This window comes from Thamnophis sirtalis, unplaced genomic scaffold (assembly GCF_051295495.1).
Source record: "Thamnophis sirtalis isolate CommonGarterSnake01/CBP01778 unplaced genomic scaffold, rThaSir2_p1.2 scaffold_4, whole genome shotgun sequence".
In the NCBI taxonomy this organism is placed as follows: domain Eukaryota; kingdom Metazoa; phylum Chordata; class Lepidosauria; order Squamata; family Natricidae; genus Thamnophis; species Thamnophis sirtalis.
The window spans coordinates 47,408,937-47,428,141 of NW_028261384.1; the positions used below are offsets into that span (position 1 = coordinate 47,408,937).

At 37.2% G+C, this 19,205-nt stretch overlaps 1 protein-coding gene across 14 annotated transcripts in view; it reads right to left on the reverse strand.

Annotated features, from left to right (window-relative positions):
• The window catches only part of THRB (thyroid hormone receptor beta), a 173,144-nt gene that overhangs the window by 40,996 nt on the left and 112,943 nt on the right, over nt 1-19,205 (reverse strand). For 10 of the 14 annotated variants that reach the window (XM_014075890.2, XM_087712868.1, XM_087712870.1 and 7 more), the window contains one exon: nt 18,930-18,993. The exons of the other annotated variants lie outside the window; for them this stretch is intronic. In XM_014075890.2, coding sequence (XP_013931365.1) covers nt 18,930-18,993 — 64 coding nt within the window. The remainder of the gene's footprint in view (nt 1-18,929; nt 18,994-19,205) is intronic. 14 annotated transcript variants of the gene reach the window in all.

A 19,205-nucleotide genomic window follows, 5' to 3' on the forward strand; every position in this document is an offset into this window, starting at 1 on the left:
TAAAAAGATAAAATCATTATATATTAATAGACTTGACAGTATGGTACTGAATACTATTAATAGTGAGTATTTTGAAGTTAAAGCAAAAATGAGTCAATCTGACCACAAAGACAAAAGGGACAGAATAAACGTAATCTAATTACATTGAAAATCAATACCTTGCAAAGTTCTATGAAGCACTTTAGATGCATTTAAGTGCCCATTTCTTAGTGGAAAAAATACAACTGAACACTTAGCTTTTCTAAACAGTAAAACCAGTATTATCAAATCTAAAAACAGTGTTTGAACATGATGAAAACTACTTCTATAAAGTACTATTTTCAGTTTATGTAAAAACAGTGAATTGTACATATTTGTTGCAGGTTATTTCTGCTATATAATAACTTCAATTACTATTTCAATTTTCTCCATGAATTGATGCTCCTTACAATTTGAAATGTTATCATACCTATACAGTCTGGCACGAGTACTAAGCATATACCCCAGCAAGGATAGATCAGCAATTTTAGAAGTGCTGAGCTCTAAAAATATTGTTATTTTCACAATATTTTTTCCATGCACTACTATTTTTTCCTAAATAATGAGCCCCCATTTCTATTTTCTGCTAGAAAAATGCATCAGCCCATCCTAAGATGAAAGATCATGATGCAGGCTTAAAAAAATGGTTGACAAACTTTACCAAGATCCTGCTTGGCTGTGAAATTCTGGAAGGAAGTGTTTCTCAATTTTTCTTGATCAGGTGGAATTCACATGCATCACCAATTGATTGCCCTGGTAAGATGTACAGATTTTCAGCCATGCACTCAGTCACCATAGTCAGCTTCCATTCAGTGAAGTTAAAAACTTTAGTATCCTTTATATATATATCCAACGAAGGTAGTTATGTACACAAGTAAAGAAACTTTCACCAGTCTTCTGTTTAAAACATGAAGCCCTGGGCAAGTTACCATCAATTTATTGCCTTGCTCATATGATCATTTAAGGTCCTGAAGGTCGAAGCTGGTCATGAACAATTTTCAGCTACTTAAAACAGAAAACATCAAGGATTCAGCCTTGTTTGACTTGGCTCTTTTTGTGGGCTGACCTGAGGGATACTCAGTTATCTAAGGCTAACATCCTCCTGTGTATCGTTAGCAATTCCAGTCTTGCTACTATTGCTGCTTTCTGGTCAGCTCTATAGTCACAAGTAATAATCAGATGCCACTCTTACTTTGGGACTTATAACAACCTTGGCATTATTCATACATTGATGAGCATTAGTATAATATAAATCACAATTCTATATTTATGTTCATTAACAGGGATGGGAAGACACAAAAAAGATTGTGTATTTATCAATGTAATTCAAATTTACATAAAATGTTCTATAGATATAGTTATAAACAATCATTTCATTAAAGAAAAACTCAGACAATTTCCAATTATGAAAAAAATGTAAATGACAATGTTAGTCATGACTGAAGTTCTTGTAAAATACCATTAAAATTCCAATGTGAATATGTATAGTATTATGAAACAACTATACCTAGGATAAATGACAAGCCAACGTAATTAGATAATTTTATTTTGAAGAGAAATATACTGAAGAATCCAATATTAAGCTATGCATGTGGCTCTGAAACAGGAATTTATTAAATAACATTGTCAGATTTTAAGGCTAATGATTTTCTAGCTATAAGATAAATCACTTTAACAAAATTGATATTTTAATAACAATATACTGCATGTAAATCAGAGCTGAGCTGTAGGGTTCTTGGTGTTCTCTGAGTATGATTATTTGATGCAGACATTTTGTTATTAGAGGGATCACTAGGAGGAGAAAGGAGATCCTTATTCCCCTCTATAGGGCTTTAATCAGACTCCATTTGAAATACTGTGTCCTGTTCTGCAGACCCCATTTTAAAAAAGATATTGATAAGCTTTAACGAGCCCAGAGACAGGCAACAAAAATGGTGCAAAGTCTGAGGGGCAAAACATATCAGGACAGATTAGAGGAACTGCAGGTACAGCCTAGAGGAAAGAAGGGAAAGGAGGAACATGGCTGAAACCTTTAAATGTACTAAGAGTGTCAACAACATTCTGAAAGGCAGTATTTTCAGTATTAAGCAAAAATTAAGAACATAGTTGCATAATCTTAAACAACAGGAGAGAAGTTCAAAAGAAATGTTAGAAAGTAGTACTTCACAGAAAGAATATGGAAGTTTGGAACCTGGTTCCAGTGGAGATAGTATGTAAATAGTAGTAATTCAGTTTAAACATGCTAGGGATACACATACAGTATATGTATATCTGACAAAAAATTTAAACTAAGAAAAATAGAAATAAATAGAATATAAAAATAACAATTAACAAATAATAATCACATTATTTAATTAAAAAGAAATAAAAATAAACTCCAAAGGGAAACTTGATGGACCAGTAGGTCTTTTTCTGCCATCAGTTTTCTATATTTCTGTTACCAAGATAGTGCCCATGGAAATGAGGTTATATAGTGATACTTAGCATTTTATGACACCTCTGAATTTTTAATATGTCTGCATAAATAAGACCTAAAATAATTTCTGTTCTCCACATAAATCTTAAAATTAGATGAAGAGAACCTAACCTAACTAAACAAATGAATCAAAAACATTATACTTGTTTATTTATTGAGAAAAACCTAAAGTTACAGATTTATGCGTGACAAAAGTATGCAATCTTTTGCTTTCAGGTGATATGCCTTTCTTTGGGCAGAAATAACTGCAACTAAAAGTGTTTTTTGATCAGTCCTGAACATCGGCTTGGAGGAATTTGGGCCCATTTTTCTTTATAGAATAGCTTCAACTCAAATATTTTGGAGAGCTTCCTTGCATGAACTGCCTGCTTCAGATCCTTCCACAACATTTTTACAGAATTAAGGTCAGGACTTGGTCAATGCAAAATATTAACTTTTTTCTGATTTAATCATTCTTTAGTCATACCACTTGTGTATTTTGAGTCACTGTCATGCCACATGACCACCTCTTGAGCTTTAGTTCAAGGATAAATACCCTGACATTTCTCTGGTACAATTCAGAATTCATAGTTCTACCATGAGGATAAGCTGTCTTGGGAGGCGGCAATGGGAGGGGGCAAAGCAGATCAAACCATACCACCATCAAACTTGAACAGATGGAATATGGTTCTTATTGCACTAAAATGCAATATTTGCCTTTTACCAAACATACCTTTTTTCATTCAAGTCAAAAATTCTATTTTGTTCTTGCTATTTATAGAACATTCTTCTAATAACCTTCTGTTTATCAACCTAGTCTCTTCAAACTGAAAATGAGTAGCATGCTCTTTATGGAGAGTTCTGGCTTTTTCCTTGCAACTCTGCCATGCATTGCATTGTTTTAAGTAATCTTCAGATAGTGCTCTCATGAACACTGATATTTGATGATATAACAGAGGTCTTTACTTTCTTAGATATTAATTTGCTTCCTTGAGACCTGGGGTGTTAGTTATTCCCCCCTCCCCTGCTGACAGACTGACAGAGGTTTCCACCAAGGTCCTCTGTTCCGGTGGAAACAGAGGTTGAATCTCATTGGATAAGATGTCTGACAGAGCCCTTTAAAAGGCAATGCTGCCTGACCATTCCTCAGCCGGATGTTTACTTGACTTGCAATAAAGAGCTGTTGTTTACTGAAGCCTTTTGTGACGCCTTTACCCGATCTAACACTGGCGACAAAGGTGGGATTGGAAGGCAACTAGGCAAAGAAAGAGAGCAAAGCATTGCAAGTACATCCAGACCAGAGCATCCCGTGAGGTATCGAGCTAGCCATCACTGAACAACCAGAGAGAACCAGAATGGTTATGCACATCACACCCATACAATCCAGCTACTGAACACTTGGAATCGTACATGCTACGATTCGAGTGTTTCCTGGAAGCGAACGATCTCATGGGTGTTCCAGAAGTCCGGAAAAAGAACTTGTTCTTCGGGTTCCGCGGCCGGGAAGTGTTCGAGATGGTGAAAAACCTCTCAGAATCAAACCCCCTACAAGCAGTGTCCTGGTCTGCACTGCAACAAATGCTAAAGACCCACTATGTGCCAAAGCCATCCAAATACATTTGCCGGTAACAGTTCAATATCCAGAACCAGAAGGAAGGCAAATTGATCAATGAATATGTGGTGGCACTCAGAAAAGCCACAGCCTACTGGGAGTTCCGTGAACTGGACGACCTGATTCTGGATCGCATAATTTGTGGTGTGCGAGATCTCACTGTGCAGAGAAGGCTTCTGGCTAAATCCAACCTCTCTCTGCAGATCGCACTAGACGAAGCTAGAGCATCTGAATCGGCCCCCCAATCGATGGAAACCCTTCAGTGCCACAGTGCACCTCCAGACGCGTGGAAAAGTACCTGCGTCCACCATGAGACCACAGAGCCCAAGAGCTCTGAAAGCGAGGAGGAAGACAGCTACTGCATGTGCAGTAACCACACAAAGCTGGCGCAAAAATTTAACTCACAAATTCTGCCCTGCGCCAGCTGTGGAAGAGACCATGTCCGATCATCCTGCTGTTTCCGTGAAGCAATTTGCCAGCGATGTGAGCGGAAGGGGCACATTGCCAAGGTGTGGCGCAGCGATTTTCCTGTGGCCACAGGACAGCCAAAGGGGGGCCAAAACCGCAAACAGCGACCCAAATCAGGGGCTTGGAAGAAGTACCTATGGGGTTCAGAAGGCGACGATAGAATCGCCAACCTCACTTCTGCTGCATGAAGCCGCCCAGGGTGCCCAAAAAAGCTGAATGTCACTGTTCCGGTTAGACAAATCCGTCCCATTCGCCCCAAAAAGCTGAAAGTCACTGTCCTCATCGAGGACTCTCCATGTGAAATGGAGATCGACAAGGGGTCGTCACTGACCATAATTCCATGGTCAGTACTGAAGCAAGCGATCCCCAAGCTACAAAAGAGACACCTCAGAAGCCCCAATATCCGCCTACGCAACTACCAGAGGAACCAAGTCCCCAAGGGTTCTGTGGGCCAAGGCACCTTCCGGGTAAGCCACAAGCAATTCTGCAAAAACCTCCCCATGACGGTGGTCAGAGAGAACCTTCAGAGTCTGCTGGGGCTTGATTGGTTCCAAGCTCTGGGGATGAAAGTGACCGGAATCAACTCCATGGAGGAGGATGAGAATGTCTTTGGCATCGGTCTGGGTGAGTACAAAGGAACCCCCATTTCCTTTAGTTTAGCCACAATAGCCTCAATATGGAGAGTACCTTTTGCTCTCTGCTTGAAAATTGACAAAGAAATCGATAAGCTTGTGAGCCAGGGCATTTTAGAGCCAATCAATCATGCACTCTGGGAGACAATTGTGACACCTGTCAAGCCTGACAGGTCTCTACGCATCTGCGCAGACTATAAATGTACAATTAATAAAGCGCTACAACAAAGCACTTACCCTGTACCTGTTGTACAACACCTATTGCATTCGCTTGGCCCAGGAAAAATCTTTGCAAAATTAGATATGGTGCAGGCATATCAACAATTGCCAGTAGACGGCGCTACTGCGGAGGCCCAAACCATTGTGATGCACAGGGGTGCATTCAAATGCAACCACCTGCAATTTGGCAGGGGATTCCACGAGTCGTCCCCTATTTCTATGACATCTTGGTATTGGCCGCAAATGAAGCACAACTTTTAAAATGCATACGAACAGTTTTGGCTAGAATCAGAGACAAGGGCCTCCACCTCAAAAAAGAAAAATGTCAAATTAATGTACCACTAGTCGAATTCCTAGGGTACATGATCGATGGGTCCGGCATCTACCCGACCTCACAAAAAATTAAAGCCATTAAGGAAGCCCCCACACCTCGCAATCAGACCGAACTACATGCGTTCCTTGGGCTCCTTAACTTCTACAGCGTCTTTCTCAAACAGAAAGCCACAGTTGCTGAACCACTACATCGCCTCCTCCTAGCCAAGAACGCGAAATGGTCCTGGGGCCAAACCGAGGTCACCACATTCGCCGCTGTAAAAAGACTTTCATCAGCAGATTCGTTCCTAGTACAATACAGCCAGATCCTGCCTTTGGTGTTGACCTGTGACGCCTTCCCCTTCGGTGTCGGCGCTGTCCTCAGCACCGCATGTCCAACGGAACCGAAGCCCCCTTTGCATTTTACTCCAGGACATTATCTGCTGCAGAGCAGAACTACAGCCAACTGGACCGTGAGGCTTTGGCTGCAGTAGCTGGAGTAAAGAGATTCCACGAATATCTCTATGGCTGGGATTTTGAACTGGTCACAGACCACAAGCCTTTGTTGGGGTTGCTGGCTGGGGATTGCCCCACCCCGGTATCACTATCTCCCTGGATGACCAGATGGACAATTTTTCTAGCAGCCTATACCTATTGTCTCATCCACTGACCGGGTACCACGTTAGGGCACGTGGACGCTTTGAGCCGCTGCCCATTGCCTGAAGTCTTCGATGACCCCACCCCCAAGACGTTGGTCCTCCTCATTGACTCCCTGGAAACCGGACCCGTCTCATCTAGTGACGTTGCACGCTACTCTGCAAAGGACCCCATAATAAAGCAAATTTGAACTGGGTGTGGAGGGGGCGGCCCAAGGGGTCTGTTGGGGCCGAATTCAAAATGTACTCTTGCAAGCGGGATGAACTATTGGTTATTAACAGTTGTTTGCTGGGGGGGACAGGGTAGTCATTCCCAAACAATTGCGCATAGCAGTCCTTGAAATATTGCACGTAGGGCATCCTGGGATTGTTAGAATGAAGTCGCTAGCAAGAAGTTATGTTTGGGGGCCTAACATGGACAGGGACATACAAGAATGGGTGGCTACAGGCACGCCCTGTCAGGAGTCCAGACCGGCTCCCCCGGAACTGCCTGCCAAGGAATGGGAGCACCCACAAGCACCATGGTCCAGAATACACGTTGACTTCACTGGACCTGTCCATGGCCAAACATTCTTCATAGTTGTGGACGCATATTCAAAATGGTTAGAAGTAGTCCTGATGAATTCCACTACAGCGGAATCTGTCATCAAGGTACTACAAAGACTATTCTCCACGCATGGCCTCCCTGATGTACTAGTTTCTGACAACGGGCCCCAATTCACAGCCATGCTATTCGAAACATTCTTAGCAGCTCTGGGAGTCAGACATGCCCCGGTTGCGCCATTCCATCCGGGCTCCAATGGCCAGGCAGAACGAATGGTAAGATCCGCAAAGGAGGCCCTCAATAGGATGGGCCCAGGCAATTGGCAAACAGGAATTGATCGTTACTTACTCATTCAACACATCACACCCAGTGCTACCACTGGAATAATGGGACGCCGCCTAAGGTCTCACTTAGACCAGCTACACCCAAATTATTCCACCTCAACACCTCCTGACTCCACAAGCAAAGTCAGGTCTTTCACCATAGGAGACACGGTATATGCACACAACTACACCGGGGGAAGTTGTGGATTTCCGCAACTGTAATTGGAATTACTGGCCCTTGGTCGTACACAGTAAAACTAGAGGACAGTAGAAATTGTAGAAGGCATATAGACCAATTCTGTAGCCGCATGTCTAACTCAGCGCTTAGACAACCAAATATAACTCCTGCACAAACTGAAAGAAGCTACACAAAAATAACAGTCCCTCCAAAACCAAGGAAAGCCCGAGAATATTGGAAGACTTCTCTGACTTCGATGCACGCCCACAGCGAGCTCCGAGCGAGTCAATGCCAGAAGCTCTAGCCGCGGCCTGTGAAAAGTTCCAGGAGGTTCCACCAGGTGGGACTCCAGGTGCAACAGGTCCGTCCGACTTGTGCGAAAGAAATACCAAGACTGAATTGCGCAGGTCAGGCAGAGCTACGCAAAAGCCCGCCTACCTGCATGACTATGTCACTAGTTAGATTGTTCCATCCTAAAGGGGAGGAGTGTTAGATATTCCCCCCACTGACAGACTGACAGAGGTTTCTACCAAGGTCCTCTGTTCCGGCGGGAACAGAGGTTGAATCTCATTGGTCATGAGGTCTGACAGATCACTTTAAAAGGGGATGCTGCCCGACCATTCCTCAGCCAGATATTTACTTGACTTGCAATAAAGAGCTGTTGTTTCCTGAAGCCTTTTGTGCCTCCTTTACCCAATCTAACATGGAGTATTACACAACTTCCTTTTGGTGTAATCTTAATTGGTTGACCACTTCTGGGGATGGTAAAAACGATGTTAAATTGTTTTCATTTGTAGATGAAACTGTCAGTGCAGTGGTGGAGTCCAAACTGCATATAATACCTTGCTGTACCAATACTGATTGAAGTGTCACTACTTCTCTGATAATTCTTTGATTATGCTATTGTTTCTTGTTTATCTGGAGTTGTTTCCTATTTAGCTGATTGTTGGATGCTGGAGATGATGTATTGGACTGTTCATTTCCTTCCTCGACTTTTGATTATTTCTTTTAAATAGTATGTAGATTGAACTTATCTCTGTGTATCTGCTGATGACTGATTTGCCAGAATGCCAAACTCAAGGAATTTCCTAGCAGGTTTGCATTTGATGTAAAATGTCAACAATTTTTCAAGATCAAATTCTGATTGTTTTTGTCAGTGTTCAGAAATTAAGTATTTTTTGTCTCCTAATTGCCACTTGATAGATATGTTCTTAGTTTCCTATCTGGTGTCACTTCCTGCCTTTACACTGTTGATGTAGATCTATTCATTTTATTTCTTTGGTTACTGTTTCTTTGGGTTTGTTTAACATATTTTGGGGGAATTTGGTTGCTTTGCGTGCTACAGTGATTCCAAGAGTCTTGGTAGTCTTTAATAGTTGATATTTACACAGCAAAATACTTTTAACACGATTCTAGGAAACTTGAATTGCTTTCAGGCATGAGCAGCCAGACCCAAATGTGAAGACTTCAAATTAAAGACTGAATAGGTTAAGATGTTAAGATTAATCAAAAGGTAGATGTCCTTTAATTATCAGTCACTTATGTATTAATCTGTTCATTTGACACATTCCTGACATGACTTTGTAGATACCTTGGATTATAGAACAAATCAAACTAGGAAACCATAGAAGATAACATTGGAAACATTAGTTTCATTCATTTTTTATTTCCATCCTCAACATAGCTCTATCATTTCTTTATAAATCTCAATACCTCTCACAGGATCTCATCACTTCAGTTTCACCCAATTAATTTATTTTTAATTCCATTTACTTTGATGTGAGTTTCTTGTTTAACCTATTTCAGCTATCCAACTTTTTTTTTAAAGCCATCAATATTGCTCTGCATTTTCTCTGCTTTTTTATTCCACACTGTTCTTTACTCTCTTTTATTATATATTTTACTCTTCATAGAGTACTATATCTTTCATCTAAACATTTTGCAAAAGATTTATTTATAAGCACTTTTTACTTTGTCATTCCACAAAGCCTTTTATTAGTATAATTCCACAAATATCCTAGGCACTTCCATGCACACATTAATCAACTCTACTCCAGAAACTTACACCATTCATTCAGATCTATTTATTTCTTTTCTTTTCTTTTGGTTTTATAAATGCACAAGATAATCTTTTGGGGGGCAAGATTTTTGTTGAATTCATGTACATTTTTAAATTTTACTTTAATATATAGAAATAAAAAGAAAACAAATAAAAAAGGAAAAACTGAAATAAGAAAAAGGAAAGAAATAAATGCAAACATGGTATTTAATATAGAGAATACAGCTTCATTTTTAAACAGAGCATTATGACCACATGGTGTGATATTGATTTCCATTACATTTCCATTGCCACATTTCCATTACAATAGAGATCCAGTTCAAAAGCAGAGAACAAACATATATAATCGATTTAAAATTGCAAATCTGAAGTGGCACTGTCATGAATTTATCTCATTTTAAGATTATACCATGTGTAATATTCTTTAATATGTTTAACTATTGATTTGTTACTATGGGATATTCCAAGTCTTCATTCTAAAATCCTTGTTAAAAAAAACTAATACCCACTCTAAATGCACTATTTAATTAACTATTAAAATCTTGTAAATTTAGACTGGTTCAGAACATATTTCAGCACTATTTGTAACACAAGGTACAATTAGATGCTACTAAATAACTGGACCAAATTGTGAAAATGAATATTCTAATTAAATATACAGTTGTTTTGTAGTTTTAGACTTGAAATGTTATTTACAAAAATTATTTTAAAGTGTAATTAGTTTATCTAAAATATTATTATTTACACTAATTAATCAATAAGTGATATTGTATCAGTGCAAATTATTTAGGTGACAATAAGGGTTAAATACTTCTATGTGAAGGCTTTCTAATATGCTTTATTAATTCTGGAAATAGAATAAATAATTAAGAGCATTTATTTCTATTCCAAACAGCAATCTTCCTCATAATGTGGTTATAACTATAAGAATCCATAGCTATTGACTGGTCACTCATCGTATCTTTGGTTATTTGACATTTTCATGTAAAGAGTACACTACATTGCCAATGTGCATCACATATGTGCCACACGCAATTCTCCTTGCTAATATTAATGACAGCATTTTGACAAATACCACAACTGCAACCAAAGCCAAGTGCAAACTATTTTGATGCCAAAATAATGCCTACACACCAGAAATTAGGAAGTACATGAACTGCACAGTAGTGACTTATTTCAGATGCTTTAAAAAATACAGAAAACTGACAGCAGAAACAGACCTAGGGGAGCTTTGAGTCTATTCCTTGAGTTTGCTTTTTCCTTTTCTTCTTCCATTTATTTATTTATTTATTTATTTATTTATTTATTTATTTATTTATTTATTATTGTTTTTATATTTTATCTTTTATTTTTATCAAATGATGGACATGTGTTTATCCCAAGTATATTTAAACCAGTCCAACCCTTAAGCATTTATTTCTTTATAGTTCACGCACATAATTTTTAATAGCTTCTGTAGAGTAACACTAACTGGTTAATTTAAACTTGTTTATTTATTTAAATTTGGATGCCAAATAACCCTGGGTAGTTCACAAATAACATAAAAAGCACTAGAAACAAAACCCAAAATATGACTCAACCATAATAAACAGACAAAAAAACCTAAACTAATAAACAACCATTTCAGTCCAAGGCCTAGAAAAATCAGGATTTTATGCCTTTGAGGAAAGTCAAGAAGATAGTTATGTATCCTTGATATTTAACACTGAATAAATGATCAAAAACAGGATTTCAAATATCTTCTCGGCCTTATGACTAAGATCAAGTGTAGTGTCTGTTGGAAATATAATCAAAGAGTACATTCTTTCTTCTTTGGTGGATATTTAAGAAAACTAGAAAATATGTATGGTGATTCAGAAGATTTTAAAAGTGAATGCACTATATTTCTTTTGGTATTATAGGATAAACAGTTCAAAAGATCTTATGGAACTTTATTTTTATACATGGTAATAGTGGAAAGTAGATGGACATATAACTACCTAAATTGAAGAATGAAAGGAATTGACAGAAATGACACCTAATGAATTGAAAGTCTATAAAAAATCATCTTTATTACAAATTCCTTATAAAAAAGCCATATGCTAGAAATTCAATTTCTTGATATACAGACAATGATATTGATTTAGATTCAGAGAGTTCAAGCTCAAGAGAGATAATCAAATCAAATATAATCTAATTTATAATCACAGGTACACTTAAGTAAAACAAATGAGCCAGAGTTAAATGAACTCAAAAGAACAATATTAATTTATTATTTTATAATCAAAGAGAAGAACAATATTTAAAAGAAAAATGGCTGGATAGATTCTTTTTCAATCTATTCTCAATTCAACTAAATAATAGATTCCCTCAGTCTCACTTTATATGCAAATTAACAAATATCCTACATTTATTTGTCAAACAACTTTCTTGTGCTTTCTTAAACTTCTAGGGATTATTAGTCATAAAGAGAAGCACGCTGGTGCTAAGAAAAAATATTTATTTTTCCTTACTAAGGCATTAGGTGGATTTTCCAATGGAGAATGGGAGCTGATTTTAATTTTTTTTCAATGAATATCTATCATTGTTTGTTCCTTTTGTATCAACTCTTGTTACAATTCAAAATAATTTCAGCACTTCATAGATACTAATTTCCTAATCTGAAATTCTAACACTGTATCTATTTTTTGGATCCATTAATCGTTCGATGTCTCCTCTGCACCCCTTTATTTTGTTTATAATCTCTCCTAATAAACAGTTCTCAAAACAAAAAACTTGCATCTATTTTGCAATATTTTGCAAAAATATTTTGGAATATTTTTATGAACCATCCACATTTGTAACCCACTTTCTTCCTAGGAACTCTTCATTTTCAATAGGAAAAATGTAACTAAAAGTGCCACAAAACATGCATTATTATGCAGTCTAATAATCAAGAAAAGGAGGTTTTATAATGACAAGGCATCTCATTATAAAACAATGATAAAAGGTTGGTAGTTTGCCATCGCTTTTGGGAAACAATGGGTTCATTTTTGAACAAATTAAGTTATTTACATGCCTGTGTACTTCTATTCATTCCTTAGCATATTGGAAAGAACAACTAATGGTCATTTCTATTTGGGCTGACAGACTTGCGAATTCCATTTTACATTATGCCAACTGCAATTGAAGCAATTATGACCTGCTAGAATAAAAATATCTAGAGCTAAGGTAATAAGCCATTTGTTAAGTGACACAGAGTGCTTGTAATCACCATTACTCAAGCCTTCTATAATCCAGTTTAAATTTTAAGAGCCTTACTGTGAGTGCCCAGGCGTATTTCCAATGCTTTATTGGTCCTGAAGACTGGACTAATCTTGATAAAGGCTTGTATGTAGTTCTGCCACCCTAAATTTTGAATTACAATAATCTTACAGATAACTCCTTTGCTTTCTTGATCTTTTAAGATAATTGCCTATCAATTTGGAAGAAAAGCATACATTTAGATCAAGGTGCTCAGCTCTGAAAAAGCTTTGATGGACCTTAAACAATGGGTTCTTCATAATTATCTTCAAAGAAATCTAACGCAAGGTCCTTTCTTGTATGGAATCAATGTGATTTTTCTCAATTACCTTAGCTACTTGTTGTTTAATATTGTAGCTGATTTATGAATGTTTTATTCATTTATATACATTCAGATATAATTATTTGTTCTAGTATGTATGTCTCTGTATGTAGCTATGACAGACTGAAAATAAAGCTGAAGATGTTGATAAAAATGATAATTCCCAAGATTGCACACTTAACCCTTTGTGGTTCTTTATATATAAATACTTAAATTATTGTACTTCCCTTATGATCCTTGCAAGGATATGCACTTACATGTAATATTTTGAGAATGGTTGCTCTGACAGAGTTCTTCAGTCAATTCAGCAGAAGACTTAAACTACCTGAGTATTGCTTCCCTTTTATTTGAATGAGAAAACTAGGATAAACTATAGCTCTGTAGTTGTATCTCCACTTTCCTTTTTCCTTCTTTATGCTACTTAAAAATGAGTTTTAATGTATAAAATAATCCACCTGTTCATAATTATGCAGTTAGCTACTTCAATGCATCTCTCCTCAATTCTATCAGATCAATTGCATCTGTTGTCTCTTCCTTCAACTGAAATTACTTTTTGTTAAATTTATTTGCCTATTGCAATTCTATAGTTAGAATAGGGCAGGGAAGGGTAGGACAAGAAAGGTAGGTTAGGATAAGGTAACACAACATAGGGGAAATAGAGAAAAATGAACTGTAATGACTAGTTTAAGCAGTGATCAAGGCAAACTGCAAGATAGATTGAAAAGAGTCTTTCTTCCCACATTTTATATATTTGTATTGTGAACCTTAAGAAATATAAAGGGACTTGAGAGGTTTTTTTTATTCTTGAAGGACTTGCAAAGTTTTCTATTCTTGCATATTTAATAATAGTAAGTACATTGTCTCAAAAAGTATATTACCTATCCCTTGTGTCAATAGTGTAATTATTTCCTATTCTATGTATTATTTTTTTCTGAAATCTCCTGCCCAACCCCATGTATATATCTCCCCTATACTCATTATGGTACAAAAAATTAAAATCTGGACATGGATTTTTAATTTGAATATATATGGATTCAATTTTTTCTTTCCAAGGCTAACAGTTTAATCTATTAATCTTGCTTAATTAACCAGCATTTATCATTTAGTGACACTAAAGTCCTAAGTAAAAATGTTTTCTCTCAGTTTCTCAAATTTTAGTTAGTATACAAAATCTAAATGTATGATAAAATAACATTAATTAATCATGATAACACAGCAGTCTATATTGATTAATAATTAAATTACATTTATTTAATCATTTAACAAAATTTATTATTGCTATGTACTCCAGAAGACTCAGAATGGCTTACAAAAATTCAAAACAAATCTAGCAATAATAATTAAATCAAAACCTCCATAAACAGGTAGGTTGAACTAAAACAACTAGAACAATAAACAATATACCAATATGAAAGGGCCCACACCAATTAATAATAAACATATTAATTCCAGGCCTGAGAACAGAGCCAGATCTTAAAGGTTTTCTGAACTCCAAGAGACAGCACCATCTGTATATCTATGGAGATACTTTTCCAGATGGTGTGGGATGCAACAAAGAAGGCACATTTCCTCAATCCCACAAGAAGGCAAAATTTAATTGAAAGGACCTGGAGCATGCTTACTCTGTTGGAACATATCAGTTGGAAAGAACCAATTGGAGATAGGAAATCCCTCAGATAATAGCAATAGCAGTTAGACTTATATACCGCTTCATAGGGCTTTCAGCCCTCTCTAAGCGGTTTACAGAGTCAGCTTATTGCCCCCAACAACAATCCAGGTCCTCATTTTACCTACCTCGGAAGGATGGAAGGCTGAGTCAACCCTGAGCCAGTGAGATTTGAACAGCTGAACTGCAGATCTGCAGTCAGCTGAAGTAGCCTGCAGTGCTGCATTTAACCACTGCGCCACCTCAGCTCTTAATCAGACCGTATGACATGAATGGCTTTATATATGGCAATCAGGACCTATTATTGCATCTGGAAACCTACTGGCAACCAACACAGTTTACATAGTAATGGTGATATATAGGCACAATCTGAGGTGCCTGTTAATGCTCACCCATTGCATTTTGTACCTTCAGGATGGCCTTCAAGGCTAGCCCATATTCTTGCATGGAGCATTACATTAATTCAGTTGTTAGGTTATGAATGAATGTTTGAATACTCTCCTATTTGAAAAAAAAAGGCATAAATATTGCACAAGACGAATTTGTCCATAGACTTGTCTGCCCACAGCTACCACCTGCTCTTTTAGCCAAAGCTGCAAATGCAGGAAGACTTTCAGGCTGCTTAGTCTTGAATGGGAAAGTGTAACACTAATTCAAGACCAATAATGGAAATCTCTCTAGCACAAGTGGCCCAAACAGGTACAATCACTCAGTTTTGTCAGGATATTCTTCCCAGTCTATTTCACCCTATCAAGATCAAATAGGTACACAACAAAGGGGAAAAAACAGTCCAACCTACCATTTTACTACTAACAGAAATACAAAAGAGAGCGGTAGGTATAAAAAGGTTGACTACCCCTGCTTTAGACCTATAAGCCTGACCTCAATACCAGGGAAGATTCTGGAAAAGATAATCAAGCAACGAATTAGTGAACACCTAGAAATAAACAAAGTAATAGCCAAAAGCCAACATAGGTTTGTCAAAAACAGATCATGCCAGACTAATCTTATTGCATTCTTTGACAAAGTGACAAAATTAGTGGACCAGAGGAATGCTGTCGATATAGTTTACTTGGACTTCAGTAAGGCATTTGATAAGGTAGACCATAACCTACTACTAGATAAAGTAGAAAAATGTGGGTTAGACAGCATCACCACCAGATGGATTCGTAACTGGCTGACCAACCACACTCAATGTGTAGTCCTCAATGGAACTACATCTACATGGAGGGAAGTATGCAGTGGAATGCCCCAAGGCTCTGTTTTAGGCCCAGTACTCTTCAACATCTTCATCAATAATTTGGATGAGGGAATAAATGGGAACTCATCAAATTTGCAGATGACACCAAGCTGGCAGGAATAGCCAACACTCCAGAAGACAGGCTTAAGATATAGAAGGATCTTGACAAACTTGAACATTGGGCACTATCTTATAAAATGAAATTCAATGGTGAAAAGAGTAAGGTTCTACATTTAGGCAAGAAAAATGAAATGCACAAGTATAGTATAGGTGGTACCTTGCTCAATAGTAGTAATTGTGAGTGGGATCTTGGAGTCCTAGTGGACAACCATTTAAATATGAGCCAGCAGCAGGCAGCAGTTGCCAAAAAAGCCAACACAGTTCTAGGCTGCATAAACAGAGGGATAGAATCAAGATCATGATAAGTGTTAATACCATTTTATAATGCATTGGTAAGGTCACACTTGGAATACTGCATTCAGTTTTGCTTGACACGATGTAGAAAAGATGTGGAGACTCTAGAAAGAGTGCAGAGAAGAGCAACAAAGATGATTAGGGAACTGGAGGCTAAAACATATGAAGAATGGTTGTAAGAACTGGGTATGTCTAGTTTAATGAAAAGAAGGACTAGGGGTGACGATAGCAGCATTCCAATATCTATGAGGCTATGAAGGGGTCAACTATTCTCCAAAGCATCTGAAGGCAGAACAAGAATCAATGGGTGGAAACTAATCAAGGAGAGAAGCAACTTAGAACTGAGGAGAAATTTCCTGATAGTTAGCACAATTAATCAGTGGGACAGCTTGCCTTCAGAAGTTGTGAATGCCCCAACACTGGAAGTCTTTAAGAAGATGTTGGATAGCCATTTGTCTGAAATGGTATAGGGTTTCCTGCCTAGGAAGGGGGCTGGACTAGAAGACCTCCAAGGTCCCTTCCAACTCTGCTATTGTATTGTATTGTATTGTAAATATTCTCCAGATCAATACACTGATAGGTTCACCTGTACAGTCTGACATCAAGATATAAAGTTGAATATCATCAGCTACATTATCTCACTCAGATAATGCAGAAATGCAGACATTAAGTAGGAGGGAAAAGCATGTCAAATCCCAAGGTTCCCCACAAATTAGGCGCTGTGGGTGAAATCTCTGCCATCAACATTGCCTGAAATCAAGCACTTAGCAAAAAGGCAAATCAATGAATGTGGAACTTCCCACTTTCAGCCTTTGCAGCTGGCCCAGAGGGATAGTGCAGCTGATGATATCAAAAGTTATTGAAAGACCAAGGAGCACAAGAATGGATTCACCAAACTTATCCCAGCTCCATCAAACTTCATCAGCAAGTATATCTAGTGCTGCCTCCATTTTATATAGAGCCGAGGTGGCGCAGTGGGTAGAGTGCAGTACTGCAGGCTACTTCAGCTGACTATTATCTGCAGTTCGGCGGTTCAAATCTCACCAGGCTCAAGGTTGACTCAGCCTTCCATCCTTCCGAGGTGGGTAAAATGAGCACCCAGACTGTTGGGAGCAATATGCTGACTCTGTAAACCGCTTAGAGAGGGCTGAAAGCCCTATGAAGCGGTATATAAGTCTAACTGCTATTGCTATTATATCCCAGTCTAAAACCCAGCTGAAATGACTTTTTATAATCCATTACCTTTATAAATCTCACATTGCCATTCAACTACTTTTTTCCAGAACTCCCCCCCCCCCAAAATCTGATTGAAATATTATGTAAAAAATGTAAAAAAAGGAAAAGCTGAAAACTGGCTGATAGTTATCTACAACTGAGAGGTTCAGCAATGTCTTGTTAAAGAGGAGGGGCATTACTGTTCACTCAAAGCTGGCAGTATTACTTCTTCCTTCAAATAATTTCCTATTGAGCAGGTTAAGTAGTTATCCTATTTTTAACTTATAATCTACATTTTTTAAAAAAAGATATTAGCCAAATTTAATTGTCTCTGAAGAATGCCTAGAGGAAATTTCTAAGGTGTCTTTATTCTTGTTCAGATGAACATTCAGAATCAAAGGACCACATCTTTATTCAATATTGGTACAAAGTTTTGAATTAACATTTCATCAATCCTTTAATAGCTTTTTTCAAGGACAGTTATTCAGTTTATAGGCAATATTTTACTTCAAATGTCTAACAGATCTATTACTCTTAGTATTTTATGCCATTATTTATCTTAGACAAAAGATTCTTTTTCTTATTAGGGTTTGTTCTACGTGATTGTAGAAGTTTGCACTGTGCCTGCTTATTTCACAAGCACAACAGAAAAGCAAGATCCAAGAAGGGTTTTCTTTGCTTACTCAGATCCTGATATTGCTTTGAGAAGGATGAAATGGAGTTAAATGTGAGGGGCCCAAGTTCACCCTTGACTTCTGTTGGCTTTATATCACTGTTTAACTTAGACTAACACTTAGACTTAAGTTCAACTTTAACAATCATAATAATAAGTTATTGCTTAGATATACATATATTATTATGTATTTAGCCTTCAGAATTATAACTCTACAATTTTTAAATATTTTATTTTATGGAGAAAAATGAGAGGGCAGATAATTAGGGTTTTACAACATGCAATCTTGGTATGAATTGGAGCCACCAGATTCTTTTACCAATTAGAGGAAAAAAACATAAATAGAAATATCAATAACACATTAAATTTCAGGATGTTTGCTGATGAATGTTAAAAATGTATACAAAGAAAAATAATGCACATCTCTAAGATAGATGATAGATAGAATGATGATACACCATCAGGCACACTGACAGGTAGATCAATATTTATTTAGTAAAAACTGTTGTTCAGTCTTACACTACTTTTTTATATGAATCCTTAAAAAACGAGGCAAATAAATATCACATAACATATATACCATAAGCATTGTAGCATATATGAATAAAATTTTAAATAAGCTGGCAAAATATAGACAGATACCTTATAAACAATTTACATACCTGACATGCTGCTGGGAGTCAAAAGAAAGTAGTCATTATTATTATTCTCCTTCTCCAGTGTCACCTGTTTAAAAAATGATTTTGACAATATTTAATGACTGTAATTTTATTATATATTAATATGCAAGAACCATTTTTGAAGCAGAGTGTTGAATGTTAAGAATTTTGGATGGTTTCTGTTGTTTTGAGAATGATTTTTTTCTGTAGCTTGGAAACGTGCTTTTAGGCACTATTTCCAAGTGCCTTTGGGAAAATCTTGAAGCTCAAATGGTCTTT